At 42.0% G+C, this 12163-nt stretch overlaps 1 protein-coding gene across 2 annotated transcripts in view; it reads left to right on the plus strand.

The window, feature by feature from the left end:
- Nucleotides 1-259: 259 nt before the first annotated feature.
- The window catches only part of ubn2a (ubinuclein 2a), a 26041-nt gene continuing 14137 nt past the window's right edge, over nucleotides 260-12163 (plus strand). For both annotated transcript variants that reach the window (XM_089006614.1, XM_089006615.1), the window contains exons 1-6: nucleotides 260-1314; nucleotides 4324-4440; nucleotides 5689-5787; nucleotides 7361-7474; nucleotides 7550-7638; nucleotides 10744-11299. In XM_089006614.1, coding sequence (XP_088862740.1) covers nucleotides 997-1314; nucleotides 4324-4440; nucleotides 5689-5787; nucleotides 7361-7474; nucleotides 7550-7638; nucleotides 10744-11299 — 1293 coding nt within the window. In that variant the 5' untranslated portion in view covers nucleotides 260-996. The remainder of the gene's footprint in view (nucleotides 1315-4323; nucleotides 4441-5688; nucleotides 5788-7360; nucleotides 7475-7549; nucleotides 7639-10743; nucleotides 11300-12163) is intronic.

Genomic DNA, 12163 nt, shown 5'->3' on the forward strand with positions numbered 1-12163 from the left:
GCCTTTAAAGATACGTCTTTGCACTGTGCACTTTGAACATAAGGGAAAGGGGCCATGGGTGCCCATAGCGCCCACCTTCCAGCAAGTCTGTTTAAATGAACATGTTGTAATACAGACATATTGACGGCTCGTTATTTTTTTATGGAGATTAGTCCTAGTATTATATTATCTCCCACACTGTACAAGGGTGTGGTATTCAATATTGACTTTGTTCACAAAGTTGGATCTATCGTGTTCTATACCCCCCCCCCCCGCACACACGCCGTGGGGTTTAATTCGGCCTATGGTCTCGCTATCATGTTTCATGTCATGCCATTTACACACCCACTGATGAGTCAACAGGTGTCTCCTCGGCTGTCACGTGAAAAAACGGCATTGGGCTGACCATGACTTTCGTTCAGCTACCATTGTTGGGGAAATCAACGTTCCAAATCAGCATTTTATTTTACTGACACCTTACGTAATTTATTACTTGCAAGTAGGGTATGAGACGTCATGACACAACGTGTGGGCTTCTCTTTATCGGTCTGTCCTTCCGCCGCTCTCTCAAAAGGTCATTAAAGTAGTAGTAATGCTGTTATTATTGCCTGTTGTGGCAAGGGGCGGGTCTTAGGTCGGGGCAGCAGTTGATTGGACGTCTTGATGCCTAACGAGAATCACAGCGTTTCCGGTCCGCGCGTGGGCGCATGCGCAGTGACCTCTCTTCCCCTGGTCTGATATTTTATTTACTCCCCAAACCAAGATGGCTCCTGTGAATGTGTCGGTCCCATAGCAAATCGAGGATGCGAATAGCTGCCGGAAAAACAACTTTCCCCCGACCGTCGCATCCCCTGGAGTCCGTTTCGTATGGTTGAGGAGGCCTCCACCTCCGCGTAGCCACTGAGCAGCCTTTGGGGCTTCGCGGAACCGTCCTGAAAGCACCAATTTGGAGTAGTTTGGTCAAGTATCCTGGTCTTCTCGTGTCCGGAGAGAGGTGCGGGAAGGCGGCTCATCCAAATGGCCGAACCGAGAAAAGTGCAGTTTGTCACCCTGTCGGCCTTCGCGGCCGGGGCCGCGTCGGATTCGAGGAAACGCCGGTTGGAGGACGAGGCCGACTACAGTTTAAGCGAAGACGACGAGGTCGGCGCGTCGGCGGCGGGAGGCTTGACGGAGACCGGGGCAGGAGGCGCCGTGAGCCGCCGCGCCAAAGCAGGGGAGAGGGACACGGCTGGAGCCGAGAAGAAAGCCACGGTTCGGATCAACCTGCCCCTCAGCGAGCCCGACGACCGTGCCTCTGCCGAGTTCAATTACGGTGAACTCCTCCACAACCTCCAGGTACGTCAGTCCCACTCACTTTAGTGAGCCAGACTCGGAATTTTATTGCACTTTGCCGTGTTTGTGTGGACTTGTCATGGCTCGGATAAGACGAGGAGGCGGTGGAGGCGGGGAGTGCACCTTGTCCTTCCGTGGATGACCAAAGCAGAAAGACTGCGGGGAGGGGGGGCGCGTCTTCTTCTTCAACTCCCAACTCGGTCGATGAACACCATTTGGAGAGGAGGCTGTCTGGCTCATAATGCCACGGTGGTGCCGGGCTACCTGTGCCGCCGCCTCTTGCTTGCCCAGCAACAGTCACACAGCCATTATAGAGGCGTCCACATGCCACATGCGGCAACCCCCCCACCCCCCTACACCTCACACGTTGGCCCTCTGGCTGCAGCTGAGAGATGAGCACCAGGATGTAGCATGCCACGCACGCACACGCGCACACACACACACACACACTCGCACACACGCATACGGCACCTGGGCTCCCACCATGGATTGCTTTATTTACACTACTTTAAACCAGAGATGGCGAAAGTGCTCCTTCTCAGTACTGAAGTAGGAGTACAGATACTTGTGTGGGAAGGGGAGGGGGGAACTGATGAAACTACAAGGACTGAAGTTAACCCTCCTCGGAAATTATTATCGACACACACAAAGGGGAAAACACTTTGGTCATATTTGCTAAAGCTGCATAAATGACTTGACAGTAATCCAGACTCTCCCCAATTTACGAACGAGATACGTTCCGACTGGTCATTCGCAAGGTGAATTTGTTCATAAGTTGCTTCAGTGCTATATTTTGTATGGAATATATGTTAAGTTTTATATAAGTATGTTTAAGGCTTGTATAAGTAACATGTATTGCTTTGTACTGAAAAATAAACAGGGCAGCCCAGTAGTCGAGTGGTTAGCACACCGGCTTCACAGTGCAGAGGTCGCCGGTTCGCGTCCCTGTGTGGGGTTTGCATGTTCTCCCTGGGCCCGCGTGGGTTTTCTCTGGGTCCTCCGGTTTCCTCCCACACTCCAAAAACATGGATGGCAGGCAGATTGACCACAGCAAATTGTCCCGAGGTCTGAGTGTGAGAGTGACTGTTGTACGTCTTTGTGTGCCCTGCGATTGGCTGGCAACCAATTCAGGGTGTCCCCCGCCTCATGCCTGAAGACAGCTGAGATGTAAATTTCTCCACTCCAAGACTAATAAAGGCAAATCCAATCCAGCACCCCCCGCGACCCTAATGAGGAATAAGTGGTACGGAAAATGGATGGATGAAAAATAAACATTTAATAAAAATATGCTCTGTAAAGATACAACTGGAGAGAATACTACAAAAATGTTCGTATGTAACGTTTTTCGTAACTCGAATGTTCGTAAGTAGTACATGATGAATATGCCCTGTTTAAAAAGTAGGCCTCCCCAATTTAAAAAAATGGATTGAAGGTGTTAAACTTGCAAGTCAATATGCTATTATTATTATTATTATTATTATTATTATTTCTTTTTGGCCAACGTCCTCTTCCCATGTGATTTTAACAAACACAAGAATGTCTTCCATTACAATGAACAATATCAGATTATATCTATAAGAGGTTTTGGCCTTATAATTTTTTTTTCAGATCCTTATAAAAATCATAAAGACTATAAAAACAATGAAATGGCATTAAATTATTTTGAACCCATTTTTGAGAACTCAGAAAAAATGCTAGCGGTTTAAATGTAATTTTGTGATGGTGAATGTGGTCAGTCTTAAAAAAATTGGCACAGTTTGTTTATTTATTTATTTATTGCTAACCGGTGTGTTTAAAGGTGTGTATTTTCTGGAATATAAGGCGCACCTTCAACGAATGACATATTTAAAAACATTTTCAGTGCATAAGGTGCACCGCATTATAAGGGGTACCTTCAATGATTGACATTTTAAAATCTTTTCCATACATAAAGCGCACCGGATGATGAGGCGCATGGTGAGTCTTTGAAAAAATCTTTTCTTTTAGGTGCGCCTCATAGTGCAGAAAACAGTACTTTTTAAATCAAAATGCATGCTCGGTTTATTTCAAACTCTTTTAACTTTTCCACCAGCTTAAATATGAATGTGAATTAGGGTTGAGCAAATTCAATCAATTCAAATTGGCGTCACAATCTTTATTCTTTTGTTTATGACTTTCACGTTGTGCGTTGTGTGTAACGGATACGGATTGTTTTTCAGCATTTTTCGCCACAACATTCATCAATGTGCTGAGCGGTTGCACCTTTTCGGCAGCACGAATATGCCAGCACCGTTTTTAATCGGGAGGAATGTCGGTGCCATTTGACTGTCATCATTGGGCAGCTCTGGGACGATTGTGGTTTTTTTGCGCCTTTCATGGGCAGAATTTACACAGCCCCGCTTTGTCCAGCGGAAAGGTCGGTGCTGTTGGACATCTGCAGCTGGAAGGATGTATGGCTTGAGTAGCCCGCGATGTGAAGATAGGATCATCAGCACAGAGCGCCGATGCGTATGTGGAACTGCCGCAGCTTTGAATTGAAGCGGATTTACGTGGAACAGGAGATATGAGAATCGGTTTTCGTCAATGGATGCTACAGCTTCGTGTTTGCTTTTAACATTTAACCTGTAGCAGATGTGCACTTTTCATTCACCATGACGTCCCTGATCCACTGGTGAAAAGGACGCTTTGATCATTTCCTCTTTCATCTAGAATTGCTTCATACAACTAAGAGGGTGCAGAAAGTGCTTAAGATTGAATAACTGTGTCTTTGTGTTGTCATTTTATTTTATTTTTATTTTTTTCATTTGACTTCACGATGGCGCCGCTAGAGTTGTTGCCTTTCCAGAAGCTCCTGTATTTTGTTTTTCTACTTCTTCCTTTCCTCTTTGTTCCATAACTTTGCTGCTGTGAAATGTAAATTTCTCCAGTGTGAGACTAATAAAGGCTAATTCAATCCAATCCGATGACATCTGAATGCTCCAAGTGATTAAGCGATTTAATTTCTAACCACCCATTTGCGAACGTTTGTTGTAGCCGAAGAACAAACCTCCAAGTGAGACCGCAACCCCCAACCCCGACGACCCCTTCAACGACGATGAGAAGGAGCGACTGCACGTAGAGGCTCTGGCGAAGAAGTTTGAAAATAAATATGTGAGTCTTCATGATTTTGATTCGATTTCTTTTGTACCTGTCATTGTTTGCAAATACTTCTTACACTTAGAAGTAAAATATCAATTTGATATTTGATAAGAAGCCATTCCATATGATTTGATGAAACGCCAAGTGAGCCTCATAGAATAATTGCAATTTTTTTCCCCAAAACCTTTTCAGCAAACACGGAAAAAAAACAACCAATTCAATATACAAGAAGATTCCGATTGCCTCTAATCTCACTTTTTAGCAAGGAAGCAGGAAGCTTTTGCGATCAACACCAAATTTTAAAATAATGAACTGACTGCACTTTATTGGAGACAAAACTTTAAATGTACAGACACTCTCCAACTTATGAACGAGATATATTACGAACAGTCGGTCATAAGGTGAATTTGTACGTAAGTTGCTTCAGTGCTATGTTTTGGACGGAATTAATTAAGGCTTATATAGGTATGTTTAAGGTTTATATAAGTAAGTTTAAGGCTTGTATAAGTAACCTGTATTGGTTTGTAGCAGTATTTGAAATAATGTAAACATTGCATTGTGCACTATGACGACAACTGGAGCAAAATATTCAGCAAGGGATATTTACCATCAATTAAGCAAGGGAGCATTTGTGGTAGGTACTTCCTTAATTTAAAAAAATCCTTTACACTTCACAACAACGATTTTTTTTGCAATTAGTCGTGTTATTGTGTTTCAAGTTGTGAAAAATGGGGCAGGCAACTTTATGGCCGGGCAGGCAACTTTTCGGAGTTGTCTGCCCTGGTGTTCGCTAACTTTTTGTCATGAGTTTAAGACACTGGTTTGTAGTAAAAAAAATAAACATTTAATTAAATATATGCTCTATAAATATATGTACATGTACAACTGGAGAGAATACTTCATGTTACGACAAAACTGTTCGTATGTACCGTTGTTCGTAACTCGAATTTTCGTAAGTCGGAGAGAGTGTATTAAATATTTTTTTCTTCATGTATTTCATACATGTTTTGCAGTCTTTGTTCTCTCTATCTTCATTCATTTCTTTTTCGCTATATCACCTAACGTTTCAAAATGTTTATTCATCAGAATTTCTTCTCAATTTCTCCAAGCAGAAAAGAAAAAAACTAAACTTTGAGGTCGCCATAGCAATCAATGATTTTTAAAGACCTCTTTTCTTCATGTATCACAGTAATGTTCTCCCACTATTCCCACTGACGGTTTGCTCCTTCCAAATAAGTGACGTTTCTTTATTTGTCGCAGGGTAACGTGACAAAGAAGAAGAAGGACAGAATGCAGGATTTGATCGACATCGGCTTTGGTTATGACGAGACAGACCCCTTCATTGACAACTCTGAAGCTGTGAGTCTGCCCCCCTCACCTCCCATGCCAAAACACAAACTGTATTTGATGAAAACTGCAATTCTTGCACTTCCATCACGATTGTTGATGCTGACTCATCGCTCGTGACGGCATTTACACCGAATGCTTTGAGTACCACATTTTTTTGTTTTTGTTTTGCTCTCAAGTGCTGCGATTCAGATATGGCACATGGCAGTAAAAAAAAGCATGGAATTATGGAATGAGACCTCTTCTCTCAAAATGCAGGATCCACGGAATATAGAATTTTACATAAACATTCAATGCACCGTAAGAAACCTTAGACTCTCTTCTTTCATCAGAAAAAAAGTTATTCCTAAATTATATGCAGGGATGAGAATTGAACGGAGAATTGAACGGATTCCCGGCGTTTTCAGAACAAAATGAGCATTCTCGTGAAAAGCGCAAATCAGTTGAGAAAATTCCACGGGGGGGGGGGGTGTAGGGTATGGGCAGTGTTCCAATCGCCCGCCTTCCGCGGAGTCTCGGTTGGCGTGTGTGTGTGGGAGGGGGGACCCCACATTATATTCTAAGTGGGGTCGGGAAGCTATGGCTCTTTTGATGATTGCAATGATTGCATCTGGCTCGCAGATACTAAATATGTATTATCGCTTTTTCGCTTTTCATTTCCTGTTTCGGCTTGTGTTGGCGGAAAGCGCGATTTTGATTGGATGATACTGACGCCGGTTGGCGGAAAGCACCATTTTTATCCTGATCCTGACTTAGGTGCCGTTGATGTCGAAACAGGTAAAGGCCCCCTTTTGAATAAGCGGATGAGTGAAAAAAAATCAGGTTGAATGGACCAAAGGATGTGCCTTTGTGGAGAGAACACGTTCTAATTTGATAGATTCTAATTTGCAATGAAACAATACCATCGATGAAACAGTCGAATGTCAGTGGCACCATGACAAGCCCCATGCTAACGTTAGCATCAATATACTATTGTGAGAGGCAGCAGAAAGCAAGCGTGCAAGCCAATGAGCAGTGTGCAGGCTAGCTAGCAGTAACCTTACATATGTACCCGGCAAGTTGACTTGTATTCCGATTGTTTGGCTGCATTTTTACCAATCATGGGGAACAGAAAAGCCTTTTTTTCAGACTTTTTTCTCATTTGTCATTCTCATCCCTGTATATGGGTCTGGCGTTATCTGAGCTTGAAATGGGGGCGGCTGTACAAAATACAATAGAATACACAGATGTTGATTTATATCGCGCTTCAACAACACCTGGAGCTGTAACAAAGCACTAACACAGACAAAAGGCTAATGCTGCCCCTCGTGGAAGGGAAAACATTGCCAGAGGTCTGACTAGTGCTTTACCTGCACCCCCCAAGAAAAACCAAAACCCAAACAAATTCGGAAATAGCGCTCCGCGTCACACATGTTAAATACCCGTATAAATTTGGGAATGCAGCGAATGAGTTAATGATGATTTTGAGTAGTTGAGCCCCCGGGGGTATCCGTTCTCCACCGAGAGAGTTTTTCATGGGTTAACTATCAATGAGAAACCCAATTAACACGAGCAGCAAATGTTTTTTTTTCTGTTTATCCGTTAGTATGACGAGCTGGTCCCTGCTTCGTTGACCACAAAGCTAGGCGGTTTTTATATCAACACAGGAACGCTGCAATTCCGAGCAGCGTCCGACAGTTCAGAGGGCGAGGATGACAAGGTGAGCCGCCGCCCCATTCGTCCGTCTTAAAAGTACGTTTGCCGCGTTGAGTGACATCTTGTCCTCTCATGCTAGAACACGAATGGAGAGAATGAACAGGCCAAGACGAGGAAGAAAGAGTTGGGCAACCTGCAAGAGAAAAAGAGCATTGAACCTAAACAAGGGTCAGTGGGTGAACTCGTCAGTGCGTCACTTATATCCTGCATATTAAGCTTTTTTTCCCTCCTCATCATTAATACGTAGTTTCATGTTTTCTGGTTTTAAATTATTTAATCTTTTTCATGAACTCTAATAACCTTTTTTAAAGAACATTTCGGTGATCTGCTATTTACATCAAACAACAACAATTATTGCACTTGTTGCACACCCATTTTTTTTTGTCTTGCGTGCCTTTTTTGACTTTTTCAGGCCATAATACTGAATGGCCAATGACGAGTCAGAATTGGAAAGGAGTTCCATTAATTAAAGAGAATGCAATTATTTTCATGTGTACCATCAGTCTAAAGGAGGTGGATGAGTACGTCACTATATGCAAATACTTTCCCCGCCACTGTGTCAACCGTTTCACCAGCAATTATGCGACACCAAACAGAAGCTAATGTTGTTTGCTAACAAAAAAATCTGCGTGTAGAGCTAACCAAAATATTTTGCAGCTCTGCTTACCTTGATGTGTGGGGGAATTCTAAATGACAAAATCATTTTTCCAAAAGTGTGAATTTTGGCCTTGCAGTTCTGACAGTTGGCACTTGAAAGTGGCTCTGGATCTTCATCCAGCCTAGCCTCAAAAGTAAATTACATGACAGTAGGGTGGAAATCCAAAACTGCTTTCTCTTATATATACACATTTTCACAAATAAGATCAAAAATTCTTAAAAAAGACAGTTTATCTTAATACAGCATGTCCCCTTTAAATTTAAATCTTCCTCAAAATAAACACAAAAACATGAAAAAAAACCCTCTCACATGTCACAAAAGGTCGGTCCACTTATAGCATGCTCATGAAGCGTGCGTGACAACACCGAGGAGGCCCTCTCATGCCTCTTGCGGCAACGGGCACGCTGACTCGCTGTCACTATGTGGCCACCTTGGAGAAAAGCACTCCTTTTTTCACACTCACATAGGACAAATAGGCAAACATGAAAACGTGCGCTAAAAATAGCAGCGGCCGCCATTGTGTCTTCACGAGGGTGGATGATGGCTTGATGTGTCCGATGGCAAATAAATAAGTAAATAAATAAATAAATAGATAAATGATAAATATCCTTTCACCCATCCAGAAACTGATCCGCTTATCCCCACAAGGGTCACGGGTCAAGTCAACAAAGTCCAAAAAGACATGATGGAAATGGAAAGAGGGGTGGGGCTGAAGGGAATATGTTTCTCAATCAAAAAAGGCAGTTTTAAAGGACAACCGACGTCACTTTTTTGTTTTTTAACTGACATCAGAAAAACGTTTTATAGCATCTAAAATACCCAAAACACGCAGTATATTTTTAGTCAAATGCAAAACACCAATAAAAATGACTTAAAGTATCCAAAATCTGCAAAAAAATTGAGCTGCGAATTGGGCATTTTCAGAAAGTCCCGCCCCCAGTTTGTGACGTCACGCCAAGACATCTGCATTGCTGGAGAATCCAAACAATGGCTTCAGATTCGGAGAATATGCTTTCTTGTTACATATCCAGTTATGAATATGATTCAAATAGTTCTGAAGAGGAAAGCATACATGTTTGCAATCATTTAAAATAGTCTTTCCGGGTCATTTTGAGGCATCAGGAGAGAAGCATACATGTTTGCAATCGATTAAAGAATTTATTCCATGCCATTTTGAGGCAACATTGGGGCAACAATGGATAATCACAAAAGAGGCACAAAATGCGACCTCCAGTGGCCACCTCCGCTTCCACAGGCTGATAAATTCCTTATATGGAGCTTGGACTCCCTCTTCTGGCGGCTTTTGGGTGCAACACGGTTCTCAGGCCAAACATGTATAGCAAAATACATTGACGTGATGGAAGGACGCTACAATGCGTCTTTTTTACGGTCAGGGGGCGGTCCTTTCATGACGTCATGTAGGGACTCGTCACCAACTCAAAAACAAGACTTCCTGAATATTTAGAGCGAGTCTTAAAACGTAAAATATAGCTATATGCGGTAGAATCTTATTAAAATAGACTCAGTAGAAGTCATTTGAAGCCATTTTACAAATTATGGACACAACTTGGCCGGAGACGTCGGTTGTCCTTTAAAGTTGTTAGTTTTGTATTGATTACTCGAAAACGAAAGGGTTTAATTGAAAAAGCAAGCTAACAAATTTCTTCACAAATAAATAAATACATATATAAATTAATGATGAAATCACTTATTCATTAAATAAATAGCTATCTAGCTAATAAATAGCTAGCTAACAAAAAAGCAAGCTAACAAATTTGTTGATGAATAAATAAATAAATACATACATCAATGAATAAATAAATAAATGAATCATTAAATAAATAAATATATAACTAGCTAGCGAATAAATAGCTTGGCAGATAGCTAGCTAATAAATAGCTAGATAGCTAATAAATAGCTAACTACATAGCTAGTTAATAAATAGCTAGCTAGCTAATAATTTGCACAAAAGGCAAGCTAACAAATTTGTTCGTAAATACATACATGAACGAATTCTTAAATACATGAATCATTAAATAGATCAATAAATAACTAGCTAGCTAATAAATAGCTAGACATATAGCTAGCTAATAAATAGATCAATCGAGATACATAAGTAAATACATTAATACACAATCAATCAAATACATGAATGAATATGTAAATAAATAAACACAAACAACCAAGCCAAGAACCAAATAAATACATAAAGACACAAATACACAGATGCACAAATAAATAAAACATAAAAAAATAAATGAATACATACATGAATACACAAATAAATATGTAAATTTAAAAACATATATAAATACACAAATAAATATGTGCATTGACAAACAAATAAATAATACATTGCAAAGGGATATAAAAGTTGTGCTGGTCAATTTTATCCATTGTTTGGACTTAATTGTGGATTAGATATTTTTTTTCTATTTAAAACAAGTGTTGTTTTGGTTGTGATGGCATTAAGTTTAAAATAAAATGAAAAAAAATACTTAAGAAGTGTATTTGGGATGTCAAATATGAACGTATTTACTTTCTCAGTATATCATACCTGTGTTTTGAACATGTGCCAAATCAAAAGAAATTAAAACAAAATGATTTCCGTACAGGGTGGCAGCCGTCAGCTTCCATCGCCCAGAAAAGAAGAAGCGTAAGAAACTGATGAAGGACTCGCTGTATTTGGCGGCCATGCTGCGCCGCTTCACCATGGAGAAGGAGCAAATGCGGAAGAATAACCTCAGCGTGGCTCCCGCTGGCCTGGCGGGGGGCGTGGCCAACAAGCCGCGCGCCACCGACGCGGCCAAACATCTGTTGGCGTCCGACTCAGCCCACCCGCCCCTCGACAGCAACGCCGCCGCCAACAACGACCTGCTGCTCGCAGACTTGAGTGCCGACCCCGCCGTAATGTCGCTGCTGGGCTCGGCCAACGAGAAGGAGCTTCAGGACCTCCTCGGCGACCTGGATTTTGGCTTGTTGGACGGCGACGGCGCTTTGGCGGGCAGGGAGAACGGCATTTTGGGAGTCGGCGCGCCCGGACAAAAAGGAGGAGCGGGCGCGGGCATCCAAGGGCGAGGCCTGGGCTCTTCGAGCGGACTCTTCCCGCCTCCGCTGCTGCCTGGGGGGCTGCCACCTGCTCTCGTCAAACGGATCGAGGACCTGCGGTCGGTGAGTCGCGTCATGTCCTGGGGGGAGCAGGTTAAACCTAGCAAGATGCGATGTCCTCAAAGCCTTCCGTGCGTCTCCTGCGGCAGTAAAGACAGTTAAGATCAATCCACAGGATGTCATGGACTTTCATTCTGTTGTCAAATGAAATTTCAGGATGATTCAAAAATAATCTACAAACCATATGGGTCAATTTAGGTTAACTTGACCGATTTTTTTTTGCCCCCCCCCCCACGCCCCCCCAAAAAAAATAAATAAATAAATAAATAAATAAATAAAAAAGTGTTTTGAGACCTTGCAAATCAGGAAATGGTCAAAATAATAACATGGGATAGGAAGAGTACACAAAAAAATCCTGGTTTTCAGACACAATATCCAAAGTCCTAGTAAGAGATACAGACACTTTCCTACTTTCGAACATTTGAGTTATGAACAACTGTACGTGTTTGTAGTAACATATGTAGTATTCTCTGCAGTTCTACATGTACATATCGTTATAGAGCATATCTTTTATTAAATGTTTATTTTTCAGTACAAACCAATGCAGGTTACTTACACAAGCCTTAAACATACTTATATAAACCTTAAACATGTTATATAAACATGAAGGTGGCTGGTGTGAGAGAAGAGGATGCACAAAACCGGGATAGATGGAGGACATTGATTCGCTGTGGCAACCCCTGAGGGGAAAAGCCGAAAGGAGAAGAAGAAGAAACATTCTTATGTAAGCCTTAATGGACAACCGACGCCTACGGACAAGTTGTGTCAATAATTTGTAAAATCACTTCAAATGACTTCTACTGAGCGTATTTTACAAAGATTCCACGGCATTTAGCTATATTTTACGTTTTAAGACTAGCGCTGAAT

Source organism: Hippocampus bargibanti, linkage group LG10, assembly GCF_051943395.1.
Source record: "Hippocampus bargibanti isolate YZ-2025 linkage group LG10, ASM5194339v1, whole genome shotgun sequence".
NCBI lineage: Eukaryota > Metazoa > Chordata > Actinopteri > Syngnathiformes > Syngnathidae > Hippocampus > Hippocampus bargibanti.